Below are 26,621 nucleotides of genomic sequence, written 5' to 3'. Positions count from 1 at the left end.
GAATTCACTGGAGAATTCTGAGGACAGACTTGATGTAATCTAACTTAACATCTTAAAAGGATCACTGTCAGCTCTAAGAAGAATAGATGCTAGATGCTAGCTGTGTGATCCTGGGTAAATTTATTAACCTTCTAGAACCTCAGTTTCCTTATCTAGAAAATATGTAATAATAGTAAAACCTCACGAGGTTTTTTATGAAGATTAAGTGAGATAATTCAAATAAACCATTTAGAACTGTGTCTGGCACATAGTACATGCTCACTAAACGTTAACCATTATTATTATTTTAGGAACCCCTTTTGAAAGGTAGTAATTTTGTCTGCTGCTTAATACTCTGATGATTTGGAGGCACTGTGGTTAGCACACTGAGTGCTTTCTTGTGAGAATCAAGTTGAAGACAACTGAGATCCAGCTGGGCCTGCTTTTCTATATTTAAACAGAGAAGAACACTGGACATTTGATCGTTACTTGGAAATAGGGTGACTAACATCCCAGTTTGCCTGGGATGCCCCTGAGTTTAAAACTGAAAAGTCTCTGGTCCTGGGAACCTCCTTAGTCTCAGGACATTGGTTACTCCAAATATTCTAATGAATAACATAGGGTGGAAGGTAAAGTAGGCCTTTTAGTTTGGTATCTTCCTATTCTTAGTTTATTTGTTGTTATAAATTAAAACAACAAAACCCAATCAAATAAACATGTATGCATTTAACTTTGAGCCAAGATATGTTTGTAGCCAGTACCACATTGGTTGCCATGGTGCTCAATGCATATTTCTTGAACTGAACTAGCATTATTTCAGAGTTTGCCTTTGCTATGTAATGGAATGTTTGTAAGGCAGGTTGACAGAGTGAATAGCATTTCTAAATTCATGTCACCCTCTGAGCAGAGTTGAACTGGCTCCATTCATACCATCCTTCATCATTTATCCACATATATGGAGAGCTTACTGTATGCCAGAAAGTATGTGTACAATAGATGGTTTAATAAATGTATGGCTGTCTGTGGGTGTTTACATTCAATGCTTCCTTCTATTGCAGGCAAATAAAAGCACTGCATAAATTACCTGTTCTAGACACTAACCCAGAACTAACCCTGCTGGTTCTGGATAGTCTGTGCATTTTCATAGTTCTGCCTCTTTGCACTGGTATCTTCCTTTGAATATTTGATTTGCAGATTCTTTGGGCTCTTCTGTGCAGTTTGGGACTTAGCAGACCACATTTGGCTTTCTGAAAAGGGCTCAGAGAGACATTCCTCTTGTTAGCTCTGGTACTGATAGGACCCTCTTGGTCAGGGGAGGGGAGTTTAAACTAAAATTCTACCTGGAGCCCAAAGTGTTTTGGAACTGTGAGTGAGGGGTGGCCATGCTCCTGTCTCTGTACCTGGGAGGTGATACTCAAGGTGGACTCAGGTCTAGCTGCCTTCCTCCTTGTAACTTGCAGAGGCCAGGTGGGAGCACTGATGTGAACTCTTTCAGCTGAAAACAGACAATTGGTGGCTTGGCAAAACTTTTCAGAAAAAATTGGGACTTAGCCTAACTGGAGCCCCTGACTGAGACAGTTGTACTCCTTGGCGCAGCACCACCTGCAGGCTGATGTGGAGAAGTGCACTTGAGAGTTAACTTGGGGCCCATCTTGCCCAGCCAGGAATGGCTGCAGGATGTAGCTAAGATACTGACTGTCACAGCACATTCAGGGTGTTCAGCGTTGTTCTTGGGGACCGCGGGCCATCTTTGGGTATTACTCATTTTGCATGCCCGGATAACTGGTCTTCTTAGGAGGGAAAGGAGCTTCGAGGCCTTTCGGCAGTAGAAAAAGCATAACCTATGTCTCCCATGCTTCTGGCCTCCTCTAGCCAATTTGGCCTGACACAGTGGAAATGAGTGCCTCTGACACTGCGGTGGCGGCTGGCATGGCTGGTTTCTGCTCTGACCTCTCCGTTCAGAAGCTGTTGGTACGGGTGAATGATCTTGTAGGGGAACAGGTGTTATTGGCTTGGGGGTATATCCTGTGACTGTGCCCTGACACTCTGTTTTGGAGCAGTGGTGGCCAACTCAGAATCTGACCCCTGGCCAGGTGAGGAGCCTACCTTATTTGAGTGATTTGAATTCTCTAATTCTACATGCTGGACAGACATGTCCTTCACACATAATCCAGAAATAGTACTCATGGACATATTCTCCAGCCAGGGAGCTTACTGCTTGAGACAATCAGGTACCGTGTGCTGTGTTGAGGCATCTGACAGAGATCCAGAGCCATCTAAAGGTGACTCGAAGGGCATGTGGGGCCACTATTCCAGGATCTCTGGCCTGAAGCTTTTCTGGCTGTGACGGGGCCATCGCTCATACTGTATGTGGCTGTGTTGTAGCAGCAGATGACCACATGTAAATGCTGGGCTCTGCTGTGACACCACCGTGTTTGGCTGGTTCAAATCCTGATGTGCCTTGTAGACTTCTGGTGTTTCTGCATTCTCCACCTCTGCCTTATTGGTGACAGTTAGACCTAGGTCCAAGACAGGCGTGGGAAAGCAGAGGAATTATCTCATTCACCCCCAACACTCCAGATCCCCCAGGTGCAAAGTCATCCATGAGGTCAGTTCAGACTTCATTGTCCAGGAGAAATGTATGCCCTCACTACCATAATGTTTCAGTCGAATATGGGCTTTCCGTTTTCCTACACTTCAGGTAACACCAAGAATTATTGTTGTTATTATTTTTATCTGTGTCAGTCTGACAGAAGAAACACAATATTATATTGTTTTCGTTTGTATTTCCTTAATTAGTAGGCAGCATTTATTTATTGGCTATTTGTATTTCTTCCTTTGTTCCTGAGCCTTTGAACTTCATAGCCTTCCCATGCATCATGCCGTGGCAGGCACAGTAGGACCAACTGCTGATTACAATGCTTGGCCCAGGAGTTTGCCAAGGATACAGCGACCTGCTTGTTCTTGACTTGCTTTTGGTCTCTGGTTTTCACAATTGGTTTCTGGCTTATTAGACTGCTTTCTGCACAGTTCTCAGCATTGTACTTACCCCAACTGTCATATCTCCACTCTGGGAGAGAGGTTTCTTCTGGTTTCTAATAACTGGCCCCACTCACTACTTCTAGTCAAAGTTTAGAGAATAAGACTAAGGGAAAATATTCAACCGCTGCTCTCAGTCACAGTCTAGTTGGGAGTAATAAAATATAAATTTTTGGCAAAATAAAATATGTAAAAGAAACATATTTTACTGCCTTTAACAAAAATATGTACTCAAGAGAGAGAAACTCCAGATATACTAGGGACTTTCCAGGAAGCAATCACCTCTGCCTATTGGAGGCATGTATAGGAGGCAAGAAGCTGAAACTGATTTCACCAGTGGACAAGGAAGGGAGGGATTTCCATGCAGCAGTTGCAGAGACCTGCATGCATGGGCTTTTGGGAGTAAACTGCAAACAAATCTGTACGTTTGGAGGAAGATGAGCCTAGAAATGTAGATGGAGTCATATTAGTAAGGGCCTTGTAAACTATGCAAAGGAGTGTAGACTTCCTGTAGGCAAACAAAAGCCATGAGTACCTAGTGGTCTAATATAATAATCATATACTATAATCAGGGACTATAAAAAGTGTATAGTCACTGCTTTTTATATACCAGGGACTATGCCAAGTATTTTAACCACTGTAACTCATTCCCAGATTTGTGTTTCAGATGGATCACATTATTGGCAGCGGGGAAGATGTATTGGAGAGGGCAAGACTAGAGGGGGAAGATTAGTTGCATTAGTTAGAAAATAGGACATGGTGGCTGGATGTGAGGATGGAAAGAAGGAGACAAATTAGGGATATATTAATCTAACAAAGTTAAAAGGTCTGGAAATATGAGAGAGGAATCTAGGATGACTGCTGGAATGGCTTGGATGAATGTGCATGAAGGATTGTTGTTTGGGAGGTTATAGGAAGAGTGAAGTGTTTTTCATGTATATCCGTGATTGAAACATCTCTCCAATATGCTTTTGTTGAGTTAAAAGGCAGACATGAGTTTGGATTCTGAATTTCATCATGCACTGGTGCTGTAATATTGAGTCATGCCAGTCACTTGAATGCTCTGATCCCTCTCCAGGCATCAGTTTTCTCAACTATAAAGTGAGGATAACCCTGTCCTAAAGGAGAATTGTAATGACTAGAGATAAGGCAGAGTGCCTGACACATATTGGGCCTTTAATAAATAGGGCCTGTTATCTCTACAGTTAGATTTTCTTTTAACACTACTACCACCACCGCTGCCACCAGGGGTTTGGTGATGTATGTGTTGTAGTGTTTCATGTAGAAGGAAACAGGGTGCCAGGAATTAAAAGGTGGAGCAGAATCAAGATGAACTCAGGAGAAATATGAGAAAAGAATAAACTTTGATTTGTCTTCTTTAGTAATATAAAGCCTACATTTTCCAAAAACTATTCTTGTGTCATATTTTGGAGTAAAGTTCTGGATCTGGGTGGGAATGCGGCAAGGCATCATTCCTAACCTGATAAGATACGCATGCACATGGGCAGCCTCTACATAGTTACATGTCTGGTTTTCATTTTAGGACCCCAAATCAAATTTGATCCAACAGTGGCTGTCACAACAAAGTGATCTTGGAGTCATTTCCAAAACTTTTCAGCTATCTTCCCATCCAATACTTGGTGACTGGTCTATTCAAGTTCAAGTGAATGTGAGTATAAATATATTTTTTGGGGGAATGTTAAAGTGATTTAATTAGGTCAGGTGGGGAAATATCTCCAAAGTCGTTTATACAATGAAGAGAAAAAAATTAAGGTGAACATTTAGACAATTTAAGCGGTTTATTTTTAACTTACGATGTTTATCAAGGGGTTATTTAGCCTTCATTCTAACATATGAGAATTTTCATCACTGTTGTCTTTTTCTATGATATAATGTGTAAAAGTTAAAACATTTTGACATTTTAGTACACAGTGTTTACTTATTTGTTTCATGCATTGTTTTAAAAGTAAGTAATGAATACATAGCTATTATTTGGCAAATTTTATGCCTTAGAATAATGACTCCTAATGAATGATTAGACTAACCTACTTTTATCTTTGTTTTAAGAAACAGTGATTTAAATAACCACACCAACCTCTGATCCCCAATCCTTTCTCCCTAGCTTCTACACCTATTGCCTTTATTTGCTGCCGACTTGTATAGCTCTGAAATCTAAATGGAGGGCATTAAATGGCATATAAATCTAAATTAAGGGCATTCATTGAAATGAATGAGACACAAATACAATGAGACATAAACACTTTTAAAAAGCAATGAGACTTAACTGTTTTATGTGATATAAATTGGTCATTTAGTATATAACATGTAAACCTTTATATTTTTCTATAATATATTTATGTGACATATAAACATATAATATATAATAAATTTTTTCTGTATCTAAAGGGGAAGATATGTAATATGAAATGCATGAAATTATAGCTTATTCTAAGCATTGTTGCTGAGCCTTGAGTAGGTGGGACTCGTGTGTGAATTGACCTGTATGAGTGAGAAGAGTCTGGAGGCACAGTGGACTCTCACCATTTGCTTCATGGCTACCCTGCATCTTTATGGGTGTTTGTATGATGTGTTTACCAATATTACCCTTTTTAATGTAGCAGAAGCTCTATTGAATGTATGATGTGGTTTTTAAAGAACACTGGAGGCCATATTATGAAAGGGGTTCATACTTTTAGAGAACAATGTAATGCATGACCATTAAAGTCATGGACAATTTGCAGTGTGGTCTTTGCTTATTTTCTTATTTATAACAGTGTAATAATAAGCACTGTTATAAATGGAAGCCTAGAGCAGGGTGTGATGAGTTCTAGGGGCAGTGGGATTCTTTATATCTGAGCTTGTAGAGAAAGTGGAAAGAGAAAGGCATTTGTGAAACTTAGAAGATAGGGAAAAATTGGTGTAGGAGTAGGGAAATGGAAGAGAACCTTATGTGTCCGGGGATTTGGGAGAAGTTGATGTTACTGGAGCATGTGGAGAATGATGGCGATGTAGATTAGGAAGCACACTGTGAATTTAAAGTAGTTTGAATATTATTTTCAGTTCCCACTTAAATTCTTCAGAATCACCTTTTTTGTCCATCTGTCTATCCATCCATCCATCCATCCATCCATCCATCCATCCATCCATCGATCCATCCTTCCATCGATCCATCCTTCCATCCACCCACCTACCCACCCACTAACCCAGTATGTGTTAAAGACTTATATGGCTGTGATGAATACAAAGAAGGGAAACACATGACCTCCATTTTCAAAGGTCGTTGTCGTGGTGACACGAACAATATGATAAAAATTAAATGACATAAGGGGGACAGACAAACACAAGGCAGTGCAGTAGCAGAGGAATTGTAAGGTGCTCAGACCAGCTTGGTGATAAAGAGGGTTTATCGTTAGCACAAGCACTGATGTTTTGGGGCCAGCTGCTTTTTCTGTCTCCCATGGTCTGCTCTGTTCTCCTTTCACTCTTCTGCCAACCTTTGAGGTGTTCTTCAGTTCTCATTCCATTGGCTTAGCTAAATAACCATCATGCCCAGAGTCTTTATTTTATTTATTTATTCATTTATTTTTATTATTATACTTTAAGTTCTAGGGTACATGTGCATAACGTGCAGGTTTGTTACATATGTATACATGTGCCATGTTGGTGTGCTGCACCCATCAACTCGTCATTTACATTAGGCATATCTCCTAATGCTATCCCTCCCCCCTCCCCCCACCCCACAACAGGCCCCGGTGTGTGATGTTCCCCATCCTCTGTCCAAGTGTTCTCATTGTTTAATTCCCACCTATGAGTGAGAACATGTGGTGTTTGGTTTGCTGTTCTTGCAATAGTTTGCTCAGAATGATGGTTTCCAGCTTCATGCATGTCCCTACAAAGGACATGAACCCATCCTTTTTTATGGCTGCATAGTATTCCATGGTGTATATGCACCACATTTTCTTAATCCAGTCTATCATTGGTTGACATTTGGGTTGGTTCCAAGTCTTTGCTATTGTGAATAGTGCTGCAATAAACATATGTGTGCATGTGTCTCTATAGCAGCATGATTTACAATCTTTTGAGTATATGCCCAGTAATGGGATTGCTGGGTCAAATGGTATTTCTAGTTGTAGATCCTTGAGGAATCGCCATACCGTCTTCCACAATGGTTGAACTAGTTTACAGTCCCACTAACAGTGTAAAAATGTTCCTATTTCTCCACATCCTCTCCAACACCTGTTGTTTCCTGACTTTTTAATGATCGCTATTCAAACTGGTGTGAGGTGGTATCTCATTGTAGTTTTGATTTGCATTTCTCTGATGACCAGTGATGATGAGCACTTTTTCATGTGCCTGTTGGCTGCATAAATGTCTTCTTTTGAGAAGTGTCTGTTCATATCCTTTGCCCACTTCTTGATGGGGTTGTTTGATTTTTTTCTTGTAAATCTGTTTAAGTTCTTTGTAGATTCTGGATATTAGCCCTTTGTCAGATGAGTAGATTGTAAAAATTTTCTCCCATTCTGTGGGTTGCCTGTTCACTCTGTTGGTAGTTTCTTTTGCTGTGCAGAAGCTCTTTAGTTTAATTAGATCCCATCTGTCAATTCTGGCTTTTGTTGCCATTGCTTTTAGTGTTTTAGTCATGAACTCCTTGCCCATGCCTATGTCCTGAATGGTATTGCCTAGGTTTTCTTCTAGGGTTTTTATGGTTTTGGGTCTAACATTTAAGTCGTTAATCCATCTTGAATTAATTTTTGTGTAAGGTGTTAAGGAAGGGATCCAGTTTCAGCTTTCTATGCATGGCTAGTCAGTTTTCCCAGCACCATGTATTAAATAGGGAATCCTTTCCCCATTTCTTGTTTTTGTCACGTTTGTCAAAGATCAGATGGTTGTAGATGTGTGGTATTATTTCTGAGGGCTCTGTTCTGTTCCATTGGTCTATATCTCTGTTTTGGTACCAGTACCATGCTGTTTTGGTTACTGTAGCCTTGTAGTATAGTTTGAAGTCAGGTACTGTGATGCCTCCAGCTTTGTTCTTTTGACTTAGGATTGTCTTGGCAATGTGAGCTCTTTTTTGGTTCCATATGAACTTTAAAGTAGTTTTTTCCAATTCTGTGAAGAAAGTCAATGGTAGCTTAATGGGGATGGCATTTAATCTATAAATTACCTTGGGCAGTATGGCCATTTTCACGATATTGATTCTTCCTATCCATGAGCATGGTATGTTCTTCCATTTGTTTGTGTCCTCTTTTATTTCACTGAGCAGTGGTTTGTAGTTCTCCTTGAAGAGGTCCTTCACATCCCTTGTAAGTTGGGTTCCTAGATATTTTATTCTCTTTGAAGCTATTGTGAATGGGAGTTCACTCATGATTGGGCTCTCTGTCTGTCTGTTATTGGTGTATAAGAATGCTTGTGATTTTTGCACATCAATTTTGTATCCTGAGATTTTGCTGAAGTTGCTTATCAGCTTAAGGAGATTTTGGGCTGAGCGATGGAGTTTTCTTAATATACAATCATGTCATCTACAAACAGGGGCAATTTGACTTCCTGTTTTCCTAATTGAATTCCCTTTATTTCTTTCTTTTGCCTGATTGCCTTGGCCAGAACTTCCAACACTATGTTGAATAGGAGTGGTGAGAGAGGGCATCCCTGTCTTGTGCCAGTTTTTAAAGGGAATGCTTCCAGTTTTTGCCCATTCAGTATGATATTGGCTGTGGGTTTGTCATAAATAGCTCTTAATATTTTGAGATATGTCCCATCAATACCGAATTTATTGAGAGTTTTTAGCATGAAGGGCTGTTGAATTTTGTCAAAGGCCTTTTCTGCGTCTATTGAGATAATCATGTGGCTTTTGTCTTTGATTCTGTTTATATGCTGGATTACATTTATTGATGTGCATATGTTGAACCAGCCTTGCATCTGAGGGATGAAGCCCACTTGATCATGGTGGATAAGCTTTTTGATTGTTGCTGGATTTGGTATGCCAGTATTTTATTGAGGATTTTTGCATCGATGTTCATCAGGGATATTGGTCTAAAATTCTCTTTTTTTATTGTCTCTGCCAGGCTTTGGTATCAGAATGATGTTGGCCTCATAAAATGAATTAGGGAGAATTCCCTCTTTTTCTATTGATTGGAATAGTTTCAGAAGAAATGGCACCAATTCCTCTTTGTACCTGTGGTAGAATTTGACTGTGAATGCATCTGGTCCTGTACTTTCTTTGGTTGGTAGGCTATTAATTATTGCCTCAATTTCAGAACCTGTTATTGGTCTATTCAGGAATTCAACTTCTTCTTAGTCTTGGGAGGGTGGATGTGTCCAGGAATTTATCCATTTCTTCTCGATTTTCTAGTTTATTCGCATAGAGGTGTTTATAGTATTATCTGATGGTACTTTGTATTTCTGTGGGATTGGTGGTGATATCCCCTTTATCATTTTTTATTGTGTCTATTTGATTCTTCTCTCTTTTCTTCTTTATTAGTCTTGCTAGCAGTCTGCCAATTTTGTTGATCTTTTCAAAAAACCAGCTCCTGGATTCATTAGTTTTTTGAAGGGCTTTTTTGTGTCTCTATTTCCTTCAATTCTTCTCTGATCTTAGTTATTTATTGCCTTCTGTTAACTTTTGAATGTGTTTGCTCTTGCTTCTCTAGTTCTTTTAATTGTGATGTTAGGGTGTCAATTTTAGATCTTTCCTGCTTTCTTTGTGGGCATTTAGTGCTATAAATTTCCCTCTACACACTGCTTTGAATGTGTCCCAGAGATTCTGGTATGTTGTATCTTTGTTCTCATTGGTTTCAAAGAACATCTTTATTTCTCCCTCTATTTTGTTATGTACCCAGTAGTCATTCGGGAGCAGGTTGTTCAGTTTCCATGTAGTTGAGCGGTTTTGAGTGAGTTTCTTAATCCTGAGTTCCAGTTTGATTGCACTGTGGTCTGAGAGACTGTTATAATTTCTGTTCTTTTACATTTGCTGAGGAGTGCTTTACTTCCAACTATGTGGTCAATCTTGGAATAGGTGTGATGTGGTGCTGAGAAGAATGTATATTCTGTTGATTTGGGGTGGAGAGTTCTGTAGATATCTGTTAGGTCCACTTGGTGAAGAGCTGAGTTCAATTCCTGGCTATCTTTGTTAGCTTTCTGATTCATTGATCTGTCTAATGTTGACAGTGGGGTGTTAAAGTCTCCCATTATTATTGTGTGGGAATCTAAGTCTCTTTGTAGGTCTCCAAGGACTTGCTTTATGAATCTGGGTGCTCCTGTATTGGGTGCATGTATATTCAGGATAGTTAGCTCTTCTTGTTGAATTGATCCCTTTACCTTTATGTAATGGCCTTCTTGGTCTCTTTTGATCTTTGTTGGTTTAAAGTCTGTTTTTTCAGAGTCTAGGATTGCAACCCCTGAATTTTTTGTTTTCCATTTGCTTGGTAGATCTTCCTCTATCCCTTTTGAGCCTATGTGTGTCTCTGCACGTGAGATGGGTCTCCTGAATACAGCAAACTGATTGGTCTTGACTCTTTATCCAATTTGCCAATCTGTGTCTTTTAATTGGAGCTTTTAGCCTATTTACATTTAAGGTTAATATTGTTATGTGTGAATTTGATCATTATGATGTCATTATGATGCTAGCTGGTTATTTTGCTCATTCATTGATGCAGTTTCTTCCTAGCATTGATGGTCTTTACAATTTGGCATGTTTTTGCAGTGGCTTTTATCAGTTGTTCCTTTCCATATTTAGTTCTTCCTTCAGGAGGTCTTGGAAGGCAGGCCTGGTGGTGACAAAATCTGTCTGCATTTGTTTTCTGTAAAAGATTTTATTTCTCCTTCAGTTATGAAGCTTAGTTTGGCTGGATATGCAATTCTGGGTTGAAAATTCTTTTCTTTAAGAATGTTGAATATTGGCCCCCACTCTCTTCTGGCTTGTAGAGTTTCTCCCAGGAGATCCACTGTTAGTCTGATGGGCTTCCCTTTGTGGGTAACCCGACCTTTCTCTCTGGCTACCCTTAATATTTTTTCCTTTATTTCAACTTTGGTGAATCTGGCAATTATGTGTCTTGGAGTTGCTCTTCTCGAGGAGTATCTTTGTGGTGTTCTCTGTATTTCCTGAATTTGAATGTTGGACTGCCTTGCTAGATTGGTGAAGTTCTCCTGGATAATATCTTGCAGAGTGTTTTCTAACTTTGTTCCTTTCTCCCTGTCGCTTTCAGGTATACCAAGGAGATGTAGATTTGGTCTTTTCACATAGTCCCATATTTCTTGGAGGCTTTGTTCATTTCTTTTTACTCTTTTTTCTCTACACTTCTCTTCTCACTTCATTTCATTCATTTGATCTTCAATCACTGATACCTTTTCTTCCACTTGATCAAATCAGCTACTGAAGCATGTGCATGCATCACGTAGTTCTCATGCCATGGTTTTCAGCTCCATCAGGTCATTTAAGGACTTTTCTACACTGTTTATTCTAGTTAGCCATTCATCTAGTCTTTTTTCAAGGTTTTTAGCTTCTTTTGATGGGTTCGAACATCCTCCTTTAGCTCAGAGATGTTTGTTATTACCGATCGTCTGAAGCCTACCTCTCTCAACTCATCAAAGTCATTCTCCGCCTAGCTTTGTTCCGTTGCTGGCGAGGAGCTGCATTCCTTTGGAGGAGAAGAGGCCCTCTGATTTTTTGAATTTTCAGCTTTTCTGCTTTGATTTCTCCCCATCTTTGTGGTTTTTTCTACCTTTGGTCTTTGATGATGTAGAGATGAAGTTTTGGTGTTGATGTCCTTTCTGTTTGTTAGTTTTCCTTCGAACAGTCAGGACCCTTAGCTGCAGGTCTGTTGTAGTCTGCTGGAGTTCCACTCCAGACTCTGTTTGCCTGGGTATCACTAGCGGAGGCTGCAGAACAGCAAATATTGCAGAATGGAAAATGTTGCTGCCTTATCGTTCCTCTGGAAGCTTTGTCTCAGAGGGGCACCTGGCTGTATGAGGCATTAGTTGGCCCCTATTGGGAGGTGTCTCCTAGTTAGGCTACCTGGGGTCAGGGATCCACTTGAGGAGGCAGTCTGTTCATTCTCAGGTCTCAAACTGTGCTCTGGGAGAACCACTACTCTCTTCAAAGCTGCAGATGTTTCTGCTGCCTTTTGTTCAGCTATGCCCTGCCCCCAGAGGTGGAGTCTACAGAGGCAGGCAGGCCTCCTTGAGCTGTGGTGGGCTCCACCCAGTTTGAGCTTCCCAGCCGCTTTGTTTACCTACTCAAGCCTCAGCAATGGCGGACTCCCCTCCCCCAGCCTCACTGCAATGTTCCAGTTTGATCTCAGACTGCTGTGCTAGCATTGAGTGAGGCTCCGTTGGCGTGGGACCCTCAGAGCCAGGCACAGGATATAATCTCCTGGTGTGCCATTTGCTAAGACCGTTGGAAAAGTGCAGTGTTAGGGTGGGAGTGTCCCAATTCTCCAGTTACCATCTGTCATGGCTTCCCTTTGCTAGGAAATGGAATTCCTCGACCCCTTGCACTTCCCGGGTGAGGCAATGTCCCGCCCTGCTCCGTGGGCTGCACTCACTGTTGGACAAGCCCCCGGTGAGATGAACCTGGTACCTCAGTTGGAAATGCAGAAATCACCCATCTTCTGCATCGCTCACACTGGGAGCTGTAGACTGGAGCTGTTCCTATTCGGCCATCTTGGACCCTCCTCCGCCCAGTCTTTAACGGAGCCTCTGCACAGGTGGCTGGCAGCCTGTGGGTGGGCTGCCCTTGGGTCAAGGTGTCCATTGTTGGTCCATTCAGATGCCACCTCTGCACAATGACCAGCAAGAGCAGTTTTAGCTGGATAACAGGTGCAGAGGAATTAATTTGTTCATTGAATGGTGGACAGAATAAGTACCCGATGAGAGGGGGATAGAAAAATAGAGGAAGACTTTGCAAAAGATGTGAGATTATACTTTGAAAGATTTGTAGGATTTATCATGTTGTGGTTTGTGGTCTTGGCTTGTCATATTGCTTTTATAGAAAGACATGTTCTTAAGGAAATTTAAGTGCTTAAAAAATGAAAAGCATTTGCAAGATCTGGCCCTTGCCCACCTTTTCAGCCTTGTAAAGTGCCGCCCTTCCTTTTGAACTGTATGCTTTAGGCATCTTATGTCCTTTATGTTTCTTAAATTCACCCATCTGTCTCATTCTAGAGCCTTTCATCATGCTGTTCTCTCTGCTGGGAATGTTTTTTCTTCCTTATTCTTGCTACTTGCTTTTAACCTGCAGGCATTCTCTAAAGTGGCCTGACTGTTCCAGACATTCCCATAGCGCTGTGTGCTTCCCTTAGTTCATTCATGTCACTTTTAATTAGTGGTCCATGATAGACAGTAGCCTTTGTAAAGCTGGTGGCCTTCTGGTCTTGCTCACCTTTCTATTCCTGGGACAAGTTCAGTGCTTTTGCATGTAAGTAGAAAGCAGTATTTGCTTAAAACGAATGTGTGAAAACTATGTTACGATAATTTGTCTTGAACCAAATATAATTTTCCCTTTTCTATATTCTATAAAGCATCTTTATCTTTTTGAAGACAAGTATATTGGTCAGGTACTGATCATTAGAGGTATGTTAATTTGAGTCATTCAACTAAGAAAAAATAAGCCCCTTAAAAAAAGAGCCCTTTTAGGACCACCAGGGGTCAGTATAACCAAGGAAATGTTATGAGAAGCAACTGAGGCCTTGGTCTCTGGCTTTTGTTTTTCTTTGACTAGTGCGCAGCCTTAAAGGACTGTATATTGCTTATTATTAAACCCCTTTTCTTTTAGTAGTGAATTATAACGTGGAGGAAATGTATTTATTATTTAAATAGCCCACCATTAGAGACTATATTTTTATTTTTCGGAGGCAGTCACCATTCTCAGTATAAAACTCAGGGAGAGGAAAATACTTATTTTCAAGAAAGTGTTTTTTAATTTTTTAATTTTTAAGAGACAGGGTTGCCCTCTATCACCCAGGCTAGAGTAAAATGGCACAGTTGTAGCTTACTGCAGCCTCGAATTCTTGGGCTCAAGTGATCCTCCTGCCTTAGCCTCCTGAGTAGCAGGGACTGCAGGTATGCACCACTACGCCTGGCTAATTAAAAAAAAAAGTCTTTTTCATAGAGACAGGGTCTTGTTATGTTGCCCAGGCTGATCTTGAGCTCCTGGACTCAAGCAATCCTTCTGCCTTGGCCTCACAAAATGCTGGGATTACAGGTGTGAGCCATCATACACAGCCTTTGGGAGAGTGTTTTGAAATTCAATTTTGTCTGTAGAAAAAATATGGAATGATATGAGTGCTCCCACTGATGGACAATTTCTTTAAGAATTACCGGAGTTATCAGAGCTTTGATTTGTAATGACTATACAGGTGGTTAGAAAGTGCTGTTCTTCTGTTACCCTTTGTCCTAGGTCAGGAAAAGGATACTTTAAGTAAAACATACTTGAGGGCTCCTTGGCATTTCTCCACTTGTATTAATAATATGTTTGTTTGTGGAATAAGAGTGAATAAGTCCTTTATGATACCGTGTTAACCTTTCTAGATTAGTCTAAATTGTTTGCCCTTCAAGTATTGTATTGCTTTTCACCTTCAAAATATTTTATGATAGTAATGGTGAATAATCATTTTGGTCTAGTAGGATTTCTAGTTTTCTTCTTTTTCTTTTCTATTTTTTTGAGACAGAGTATCACTCTTCTGCCCAGGCCATGGTGTGATCTCGGCTCACTGCAACCTCCACCTCCCAGGTTCAAGCGATTCTTCTGCCTCAGCCTCCTGAGTAGCTGGGATTACAGGCGTGCACCACCACACCCAGCTAATTTTTGTATTTTTAGTAGAGACGGTTTCATCATGTTGGCCAGGGTGGTCTCAAACTCCAGACCTCAAGTGATCCACCCTACTCGGCCTCCCAAAGTGCTGGGATTACAGGCATGAGCCACTGTGCCTGGCCAAGAAAGGAAACAGATGTTTTGGGGGATTAGTTAAGTGATTTGCCCGATGTCCCACAACTTCCCAAACTAGGATTAGAACCCAGGCCTTTTGACACTAAGTCCAAGGCCCTCTCTACACTGCCACCTTGCTTTTCCATCTTATATTTTATCTCTTTCATTGCTCAGCATATGATGGTGGGACGTAATAAGTTCTCAATATATACATAGACTTTTTTTTTTTTTTTTTTTACAATGCTAGTTTAATTAATTGCAAAGAAACTCTTGATGATTATAATTTTTAAGACCTCTTAAAATTAGTAAAGTTTAGTAAGAACCCTGGCTTTTTTTGTTCTACTTATATATATGCTCAATTGACATACATATTCTAGTGTGAATAGTTCTTTGCTACTTTGGGGATTGTACTTCTTCTCTTGAGAATATGACCAAGTTTTCTACCTCTGCCATACTTTGATTGCCCAGCTCTTCATCATTTCTTTGTCTAGAGCACCAAGCCCTCCCCTCAGAGGGCAGAGGTATATTTTAGCTATAACATCTTTTCATAGAAGTGTGTTTTATAGGGCTGTTATACTTCAGGTACATTATAAGTTGAGTGTGGGAGTATATTCTGATTTGATAATTGACTTGAAAATAAACCTTAAGAAGATAATGTGTTTTAAAAGTTAGACATTCCTTGTATTTCATTTTTTTGCAATATACTTCTCTAGGAACCTTACCTTATCTTTAGGTATGTTACCTCTTGATTGGTGTTGACAGCTTTCTCAAATAATTGCAAATGGTTTTTTTTTTTTTTTTTTTTTTTTTTTTGAGAAAGAGTCTCACTCTGTTGACCAGTCTGGAGTGCAGTGTGCAGTCTCAGCTCATTGCAACCTCCACCTCCCGAGTTCAAGCGAAATTCCTGCCTCAGCCTCCTGAGTAGCTGAGATTACAGGTGTGAGCCACCATGTTCAGCTAATTTTTGTATATTTTTAAAAATTATTAGTATACTTTAAGTTCTAGGGTACATGTGCACAACGTGCAGGTTACATATATATACATGTGTCATGCTGGTGTGCTGCACCCATTAACTTGTCATTTACATTAGGTATATCTCCTAATGCTATCCCTCCCCCCACCCCCTCCCCACAATAGGCCCTGGTATGTGATGTTCCCCTTCCTGTGTCCAAGTGATCTCATTGTTCAATTCCCACCTATGAGAGAGGACATGCGGTGTTTGGTTTTCTGTTCTTGTGATAGTTTGCTCAGAATGATGGTTTGCAGCTGCATCCATGTCCCTACAAAGGACACAAATGCATCCTTTTTTATGGCTGCATAGTATTCCATGGTGTATATGTGCCACATTTTCTTAATCCAGTCTGTCACTGGTGGACATTTGGGCTGATTCCAAGTCTTTGCTATTGTGGATAGTGCTGCAATAAACATATGTGTGCATGTGTCGTTACAGCAGCATGATTTAGAATCCTTTGGGTATATACCCAGTAATGGGATGGCTGGGTCAAATGGCATTTCTAGTTCTAGATCCTTGAGGAATCGCCACACTGTTTTCCACAATGGTTGAACTAGTTTACAGTCCCACCAACAGTGTAAAAGTGTTCCTATTTCTCCACATCCTCTCCAGCACCTGTTGTTTCCTGATTTTTTAATGATTGCCATTCTAACTGGTGTGAGATGATATCTCATTGTGGCTTTGATTTGCATTTCTCTGATGGCGAGTGATGATGAGCATTTTTTCATGTGTCTGTTGGCTGTATGAATGTCTTCTTTTGAGAAATGTCTGTTCATATCCTTTGCCCACTTTTTGATGGGATTGTTTATTTTTTTCTTGTAAATTTGTTTGAGTTCTTTGTAGGTTCTGGATATTAGCCCTTTGTCAGATGAGTAGATTGCAAAAATTTTCTCCCATTCTGTGGGTTGCCTGTTCACTCTGTTGGTAGTTTCTTTTGCTGTGCAGAAGCTCTTTAGTTTAATTAGATCCCATTTGTCAATTTTGGCTTTTGTTGCCATTGCTTTTGGTGTTTTAGACATGAAGTCCTTGCCCATGCCTGTGTCCTGAATAGTATTACCTAGGTTTTCTTCTAGGATTTTTATGGTTTTCGATATAACATTTAAGTCTCTAATCTGTCTTGAATTAATTTTCATATAAGGAGTAAGGAAAGAATCCAGTTTCAGCTTTCTACTTATAGCTAGCCAATTTTTCCAGCACCATTTATTAAATAGGGAATCCTTTCCCTAATTCTTTTTTTTTTTTTTGTATTTTTAGTAGAGACGGGGTTTCACCATGTTGGTCAGGCTGGGCTCAAACTCCTGACCTCAGGTGATTCACTCGCCTCGGCCTTCCAAAGTACTGGGATTACAGGCATGAGCCACTGTACCTAGCCTGCAAATGGTTTTTCCCTCCTTTTTTTTTTTTTCCTGTAATAAAATACACGTAACATAAAATTTACCATCGTAACCATTTTTAAGTGTATAGTTCAATGATATTAAGTAGATTCATATTGTTGTACATTCATTACCACCATCCATCTCCAGAACTCTTTTCATCTTGCAAAACTGAAAATCTATACCTGTTAAACAATAACTCCCCATTCCCTCACACCCCCCAGCCCCTGGCAGCCACTGTACTTTCTGTCTCTGTGGTGTTGGTTAGTCTTGTATCAGCAGAATCATACAGAATCCCTTTTTGAGACTGGCTTTTTTCTCTTAGCATAATGTTATTATGGCTCATCCATGTTGTAGCATGTGTCAGAATTTCCTCTCTTTTAAAGGCTGAATAATATTCCATTGTGTGAATATACCACATTTGGTTGCAAATGTTTTTGCATCTGTGATTTAAAAATTATATTCCAGGTTACTAGAAGGTGACTTTAGGTGTTCTTTAAAAGAAAGGCTAATGTTGGTGTCTGAGAACCAGGCTTCTGGGAGCCAGTAGGGATCTGGCCAGAGCAGTGCAGCCCACAGCCCAGAGTTCTAGGTCTCTGTGTGACCCAAGCACTGGTGCTCATGTTCCTCCGAGAGCCCAAAAGAAGAGCCTGAGTCACTGAGAGATTCCTGGTCATTTGATGACGGCAGCCCTGTGCTTTCTTTCCTCAGTGTCAGATGGAGGTCTTTTCTTCCTTCTAGAGTGGCTCAGGCATTTGAGTTTACCATAATGGCCACCTGAGGCTGCAGCTGGTTCTGAAACATCAGTGTGCCACAGAATCAATGGACTAGGAGCTTGTTTAAAGATGCATAGTCCAGGTCTCACTCCCAGATCACAATTTACTAATTCTGGCATGGGACCTAGGAGTTTGAATTTTAAATAAGCACTCCAGGAAATTCTACTGGTTTTTTGAACCACATTTCGAGAAGTGCTGATAAATGCCCGCAGCTAGGCATCTTTAGAATGCATCTTTTCCATTGAGAGGCAGTGTTGGGCAGTCAACAAGGTATGGAACTGGGGACAGGCCATCTGATTTATTCTTTGAATTCCCCAGCAGTGCTACTTTCTCTATTTACTTTACCTTTCTAGGTAATCAGCTCAGTAGAGCTCCCCAGCACCTGAGACACACCTAAGTCAGAATTTTTGGGACAATGTATGTCCTTACCAACAGCTTCTCTAGTGCTTCAGATGCACAGCCAGCTTGGGAACCGCTGAACTTGATAGTCTTGTAGTCTTTTCTATCTGTCACCAACTACAATTTCTTAACCCTTGTCTTAATCTTAAGCCATTGTTAGGGGTAGGGAACAAGAAATAGCAAGCCGAAAACTCAACAGGGTTAAGGCTTGAAATCATTCTTCTGGAGCCCTGTATAATGAAACGGGGTATCAAATTATTATGTAACTCAGAAGCAATCTACATTGAGTTATTTCTTTGCTTCTAACAGTTATATCTAGTTTCTTTTGAGTTAGTTGTTTTTTGTAGATTAGGTGAGGGTTACCAACACCTTACTGCTTTTTATAACCTTTCAGGATATTCCTTATTTTTTCTGGCCTTGTTGCCCAGCCTCTGCCTGGGTCAGCTTGCTGCTTCTGTTAAGTTTCTTTGGAGCTGTTTTTCTTTTGCAAAATAGCACATCTTTGTTTGGACAGTTCTTGTCCCTAAAGCACTCTACCAGTAGCATCTGCTTAACCCGCCTGGCTTGTGATGACAACTTAACAGAAAGTAAGGAGCAAAACTTTGACAGGTCAGAACAGAGTGGCATTCTCTCTGAAATGTGGTTGTGGCTTCCAGAATACTTTTGCTAGTCTTTGCTTATAAGAAGAATGCTTTTTTTGGGAAGGATCTCAAGCTCTTACTTCCTTGTTCAGTGAGAAAGGGAGGAAGGAGTTGGTTTTAGAATATTGATTTCTTAGAGCGTCAGCTGGCAGAGCTCAGCACTTTCTCCTCCATTCTTCCAAAGGCCCCGATAAACACCCCTAGAATAGCATTTATTAATCAGTGTAGTATTATTTTCCTTTTAAAAAATTGTGGTAAGATGTACATGTAAAATTTACCATTTTAACAATTTAAAAGTTAAGTAGCATCAAGGGCATTCACATTGTGGTGCAACCGTCTACCACCATCCATCTCTAGAACCTATTGTTATCTTCACATACTTAAAAAAATGTCTGCCTCATTTCTTAAATTGTGAGCTCCTTGAAGACAGGAATTCTATTTGATTAATTTTCATATTTATTCTAATGTAATATCTGACCTGTTAATGGGAACTCATTCGTGCTTGTGGCATGAAAGAATGAGTGGATAGAGATTCTTCTAGATGATTGTTGTTATTATCCTTTGTGATGTTCTTTGACTTCTAGTCCCATTCTGCTATATGATCTTGCAACTTAGTAGAAATATCTTTGTATATTTTCATTTTGAGAATATATATCGTTGCTGTATTTGATGAACCTGTGAGCTAATGGAAAACGGGACTTTTGGATTAATGCCCTGGACTTTCTTGTTTTGAAAATTAAAAAAAGATCTTAGGCAATAACTAAATATTCTAGTTTGTTATACAGTCTAAAATGCACTCATAATTTTGGTGCCGTATTATTCTTGTGTCTTTATTGAGCCATTTGATCTGCTAGTGCCAGTCCTTTGGCAGTGTGCATTTTAATTTCTAGGCCTCATATACAGATTTTTATGAGGAGTACTTTGTTTTGTTCTTTCTTTCCAGAAGCCACAGGACCCCTCCTTTCAAATGTGTCTTCTGTACCCCTCTCTGAAGGTACATGTTTTTGGCATCAGTTAGAAAACTTTGGGGTCAGACTTTAGGATGTTGTGTTCATCAGTGAAATGGAGGGTCTGAATACGTAGCATCATCAGCACATATCATAGGGTCTCAGTGCTATAGAGGATCCTAGAGGTCACCTAGATCCATCTCCCCGCTTTATGGAGGGAGAATCTGAGATAAGTGACGTGACCTGGTTAGGCTCACACAGTGTGTTGTGGGAGGGTCAAGACTAGAAGCTATTTTACTGATACTTTCAGTTCTTTTTTTTTTTTTTTTTTGAGACGGAGTCTCGCTCTGTCGCCCAGGCTGGAGTGCAGTGGCCGGATCTCCGCTCACTGCAAGCTCCGCCTCCCGGGTTTACGCCATTCTCCCGCCTCAGCCTCCCGAGTAGCTGGGACTACAGGCGCCCACCACCTCGCCCGGCTAGTTTTTTGTACTTCTTTTTAGTAGAGACGGGGTTTCACCGTGTTAGCCAGGATGGTCTCGATCTCCTGACCTCGTGATTCGCCCATCTCGGCCTCCCAAAGTGCTGGGATTACAGGCGTGAGCCACCGCGCCCGGCTACTTTCAGTTCTGTAAAATTAAATTATTTATTATGTGCAGCAATTGCTGTTTTATTTATTTATTTTTTCTGAGACAGAGTCTTGCTCTGTCACCCAGACTGGAGTGCAGTGGTGCCATCTCAGCTTTCTGTAACTTCTGCCTCCCGGGTTCAAGCGATTCTCCTGCCTTAGCCTCCTGAGTAGCTGGGATTACAGGCATGTGCCACCATGGGCCTGGCTAATTTTTGTACTTTTAGTGGAAACAGGGTTTCACCATGTTGGCTAGGCTGGTCTTGAACTCTTGACCTCAGGTGATCGGCCCACCCCGGCCTCCCAAAGTGCTGGGATTACAGGCGTGGCCAGCAACTGCTGTTTTAATATGGCCTCCTTTTAAGGTTTAATTTAGATGTCAACAGGGCTTGCTGTATGCATTGGTGGAGAAGATACCCACTTCTTTTATATGACTTGTGGATGCCACAGGGATCACCTTGTTTGCACATTGGATTGTTCCCACCGTGTCCCAGATTCTGACCACAGCAGCCATGTGTTTAGATTGAAGATTTGAGTCCAGCATGTAGGTTACTTGGTTGATCTATTTAATATCCATTAATATACTATTAAGGATTACGCTGCTGTCACCTCACAGCCTCTATAACCTTGGTCATATGAGGCATACAAAGATTTTTTTTTTGTTGTTTGTTTGTTTTTGAGACAGTCTCGCTCTGTCGCCCAGGCTGGAGTACAGTGGCACAATCTTGGCTCACTGAAACCTCCGCCTCCCAGGTTCAAGCAATTCACCTGCCTCAGCCTCCCAAGTAACTGGGACTACAGGCACCCACCACCATGCCTGGCTAACTTTTTGTATTTTTAGTAGAGACAAGGTTTTGCCACGTTGGCCAGGCTGGTCTTGAACTTCTGACCTCAAGTGATCCACATGCCTCTGCCTTCCAAAGGGCTGGGATTACAGGCATGAGCCACCGTGCCCAGCCAAGAAGATTAATTTTTAAAATAACTGTTTACCTTTAGGTAGATTCACAGAAAGTTGCAAAGATAGCACAGAGAGGCCCTATATAATCTTTACGCGGTGCACCCAGTGGTTATATCTTATGTTATTATAGTACAATATAAAAAGCAAGAATTTGATGTTAGTATGGTATGTGTGTATAGTTCTATATGATGCTTTGTTTTCAGTGGCATAGAGGGAGTTTTGGAAAATGATAACTCACTGGGCTCTGACTAGTGGTGGCAGCCCTGGGTGAGGGGGAAGATGGCACTGAAATGAGTACCAAGTCCCTGGGTGGAGTGAGGAAGGGGAGAAAGAGCAAGAAATGGAGTTATTTTCCCTCAAGGGTAACTTTCCTATTCAATACGAAGCTGTAGCTATGCTACTGCTTTTTTTCCCTTGCTTGAGATAGGTGCCCAACAAAGGTGGTCATGTTACATGTCTTTAAAAACCATAATTCCTTCAACTTTGAGTAGGAACAGAGAGGGTTAAATGGGTGGTTTTTGTTTATTGTTTGTTTTTAAAGGGATATGTTTCTAGTTAGTACTTTTTTAACATTAAGGAAACAAGTTTGTCCCCTGTACTGCAGATGGTAACACTGTTTTAGGAGTATGAATGTGCTTGTGACACTGGATACCTGGCCACTCTCCTGCTAACTGGAGGCTTGTATGGTTTATGTCTTGGTCATTGGTTAGATCCATTATTCCCAAGTCCTATCACTATGAGTGACTGTCAGTTATAGACCAGCTTCAGTTCTTCAGGTGTTTAGTTCCGGCCTTGATAAGAACCAGAATAATATTTGTAATCCTTTCTAATGAGGGACAGGATTCAGGAAAAAAACTGTCTCCTGGGGAGGTTCTTATTCCTCCCTCCTCACACTCAGCAGATTATCTTCCTTTCCACTTCACAGAGAACACAGTCATCAGATGGGAATTTCTTTCACTTTTTCTGCCAGATTTGCATGTCTTGTCTGTGCCCATCTCGTGCTTATTCTCTTCTTTTTACAGGAAAGGTCCTATTCTTCATATCTAAGACCAGCATCCTGATTTCTGCCTTGGCTTCTTTCTTCCTCTACTTTCTCAGAAAACTTACAGTGTTGACAATCTGTTTCTTCTCAGTCTTCAAACTGGATCTCTTTCTGTCTTCGATCTTTTTACAAAATCTAATATGTTTAATTCCTTCTCATTGAACAAACCAAAAATATAGAGAAATACTATACTTTAACTGTACTTCCTTTTCAGTGACTTCACATTCCCATTCTAGCCAGTCTTCTAAAAAAAATGTTGTCTAATCTCTCTGCCTCCATTTCCCCAACTCACTCCAATTTGGCTCTGAGATTTCTTTCTACTTGCTTGGTTTCTTCTTCTTGGTCACTTTTGTCATTTACTCTCTATTACTTATTGATATCTTTCATTTCTCACTCTAGGGATGTTCTTCCACAGACGTGGTTTCAGTTTCCATCTATGCACCAGTGAGTCTCAAATTGGCCTCTCTGAGAGGACCTACACCTCTGAGTTATAGACCTTTAAAACTATCTACCTATTCAACATCTGTACTTGGATGTTTCAAAGCACCCCAAGCTCTTCATGTCCAGTATCATTCTTAACAATCTTTCCCCACCACACCTGGCTCTTCTGTAGCATTTCCTATCTTATTTAATTGCTCTATCCATTCAGTTGTGCAGGCTGGTAACCTTAGAGTTCTTGACACCTCATGCTGCCTGACCACCCACATTCAGGCCTTCACCAATTCCCACAGCTTTTGTCCTTAAATACATTTCTTTCCTTCCATTTTTTTTAAACCCTGAGACAGAGTCTTGCTCTGTCACCTAGGCAATCTCAGCTCACGGCAACCTCCATCTCCCGAGTTCAAGTGATCTTCCTGCCTCCGTCTGCTGAGTAGCTGGGAGTACAGGCGTGTGCCACCATGCCTGGCTAATTTTTATATTTTTTGTAGAGATGGGGTTTCACTATGTTGCCCAGGCTGGTTTCTAACTCCTTAGCTCAAGCAATCTGCCTGCCTCAATCTTAAATGTATTTCAAATCCACCTACTTCTCTATTTCCACCTCTCCCTCCTGTGTCCAAGTCACTATTATATTGTTCCTAGATATTACAGTGTCTCCTAGTCTCTCTGCAGTTAGTTTTTTTCCCTTTGCAACCAATTCTCTACACAGCAGTAAAAATAATCTAAACATTAGTTGGATCATGTTATTCCCCAGCTTAAAACTCTTCAAAGACTTTCCACTGGCCTCAGAACAAAATTCAGATGTTTTCCCATGGCCTACACAGGGTCTTACCTGATCTGACTCTGTTTTTCCCATCTCATCTCCAGATTTCATAACTCTCTGTAAATGTTAATTCACAGTTTTTATCATAATTTGTAATATATACTCACGTATGTGGTTATTTGATAAATATCCTTCTTTCCACCAGATCAGAAGGTCCGTGCAGGGTTGTATTCCTATTACACTTGACACTCAGGTGCAATGAATATCTCTTGAAGGAATGGATGAATGAATACATTTGTTGTGTTTGGGCCTCGGCCCTGGTAATTCTGATTCAGTAGCTCTGGGGTAGGAACTGGACCTCTCTATTTATTAAACCCACCACAGCTGATTCTGATGCTGAGTTTGGGTTGAACCCTCAAGAGAAATACGTTGCAACTACAGTTTAGACCACAGATGTTTAGACTGTAAACAGGAAAGGGAAGGAAAGGATGATGTAAATGTTAACCAACATTTTCTCTCATTTTGCAAACCCTATTGACTCTGTCATTCCTCTAAGTAGGTCAGTGTACATCAACTGACACTTTTACAGGATGATGTTTCCATTGTGATTTCTTGTTTATTTTTAAGCTCTCCCAATTTTATGGTAAAAATAAAAGAGGGGAAAAATAGGATATTACATGATTGCTGTTATGTAGGCAATAGGTTTAGGCATAGTCAGATTAGCAGGGATCTGAAGAAAGCTAAAAATATGAAGCTTTTCTGTTGTATGCGAGGGTGGGAAGAAACACCAGTCAGTACAGCATCTAAAGGTGATAAGACACAGACCTGGCCTTCAAGGAGCTTACAATCAAAGAAGCTTCGTCTAACAAATGCAAAGAGCATTAGATTAGGAGTCCTAAGACCTGGGTACTGTGCTCTAGTCAAGGGTGCATGGCATTTCAGCTGCGGTTCTCCATTTCCTCAGTGGTAAAATAAGCAGTTTGGATCAAGGGATTTTTAAGGATCTTCACAGCTTTACAAGTCCAAGATAGGGCTGGAGGGGACTGTAAGACTTTGATGGGAAGTGGTGGGCTCTGAGCTGGCTGACAGGGCTCTGGGGCCGGGAGCAGACACTGGCTGGAGTGGAGGGCTTGTAGAGAGTAGTAGTTGAAGAGAAAGATGGGGGAGTTTGTGGGCCGAGCTGTGGAGGTTATTGGCTAACAGGCTGAAGTTTTATATTTCGTTCTGTAGACAGCAGAGAGCTCTAAAAACTTTTGTGTGTTTTACTTTGAATTTCAATCAATGACGCAAATTTCAATATAGAACTTCTGAGGACAGAGGAAACAAAATGTGTGTGAATGAGTCTCTCTCAAATTATAGAAGTTATAGGATCATACATTCATAATTTTCCTCTAATTATAAAAGTAATGCACGAATAAGGTAAAAACATCCAAACATGATAGTGTAGAAAGTGTGACACCCTTATCATAAACTTCCAAACAAATAAAAATCATCAGTATGTGTTGTCTTCTTATTGCTTGAGTAGAAAGTTTCTACATAATAGTATGACATGATTAAAGTTGCATTTTAGGAAGATCACGTTGGTGGCAGCATGTGGGGTGATTAGAGGGAGAGAAGCTAAAGTCCAGGGGGCTACCAGGGAGTTAGTATTATTGTTTAACAATATACGAATACCTTCAATGTTAGCTTGTAATCAAATACCTTCATTGTTAGTAAGTTCAAAGGTAATAGGGGGCTGCTGTATGAGAGCAGAAAAAATTAAAGAGGAATGGATGAATTCTAGAGACACTTAAAGGCAGTATTATTAGGGTTAGTGACTGGATTTCGATTGGACAGAGGAGAAAGAGGAGCAAAAGGTGCCTGAGAATTTCAAACTGGGTCTTTGGGAGAATCACCCGTGATCAGTTCTAGAGAAGTCAGGGATGGAAGCTCAGTTTGGGTGAGTGGTATGAGCTGGATGTATTTGGACTGAGCCATCAGAAATCACATTTAGGAGCAAAGCAGAGAAGCCATCCAAAGCAATAGAAAAAGAACAGCCAGTTTTGGGAAGAGAAAAGCCAGCAAGTTCAAGCACAGAGCAGAGGGGAAGAGATTCAGAGAGAGTGGCTTTCCAGGTGCTGCAGAGGCCTCAAAGAGAGTGAGGCCTGAGAAAAGTGACGGGCGGTTAGACGAAAGCAACGTGGCATACCGAGCATCTTCTGGTGCCAGTGAAATGGGAGAGGCAGAATCCAGATTTCAAGGGCAAAAAAGCACATAAATAGCTATACATAATATAGCTATGTAATGTAGGCTATTGTATACAAGAGTCTACAACTTCTGTTCCTAAGAAGGAGAGAATTAATATGATTATCTGGTGGAGGCAGCAGCAATATAATTTCATTTATGTTATGGTATTCCTATTCTTACTTAACGTATTCCTGCCCAGTTATTTATGTGTAACTGTGAGGTTGAACATTTATTACTTGACAGGTGAAGTAAAAAAACACATTATTCTTGTACCATTTTGTCCTGTTCTTTGGGATGAATTCTTCTCTACTCCTTGGATAAAATGCAGGGAAAAATCCCATCATTTTTATGGTTACTCTTTGGTAACAAAAGGTCCTGTCACGTTTGGTTACTTTCATATACACAAACGGTCTACATTCAGTGATTAATATGTACAGTCTAATAAAATAAAATGCTCCCTTCTCCAGCTTGGGTCTTCTTTGG

At 40.6% G+C, this 26,621-nt stretch overlaps 1 protein-coding gene across 2 annotated transcripts in view; it reads left to right on the top strand.

The window, feature by feature from the left end:
• The window catches only part of CD109 (CD109 molecule), a 138,498-nt gene that overhangs the window by 31,176 nt on the left and 80,701 nt on the right, over positions 1-26,621 (top strand). For both annotated transcript variants that reach the window (XM_074037657.1, XM_005552550.5), the window contains exon 5: positions 4,562-4,687. Coding sequence is in view for 1 of the 2 variants with exons in the window: in XM_005552550.5 (XP_005552607.3) it covers positions 4,562-4,687 (126 nt within the window). In the remaining variant the exon portion in view is untranslated. The remainder of the gene's footprint in view (positions 1-4,561; positions 4,688-26,621) is intronic.

The sequence above is a fragment of the Macaca fascicularis genome, chromosome 4 (assembly GCF_037993035.2).
Source record: "Macaca fascicularis isolate 582-1 chromosome 4, T2T-MFA8v1.1".
Classification (NCBI taxonomy): Eukaryota; Metazoa; Chordata; class Mammalia; order Primates; family Cercopithecidae; genus Macaca; species Macaca fascicularis.
Note: the sequence above shows the minus strand (reverse complement) of the source record. Positions and strands in the feature narration are given on the sequence as shown.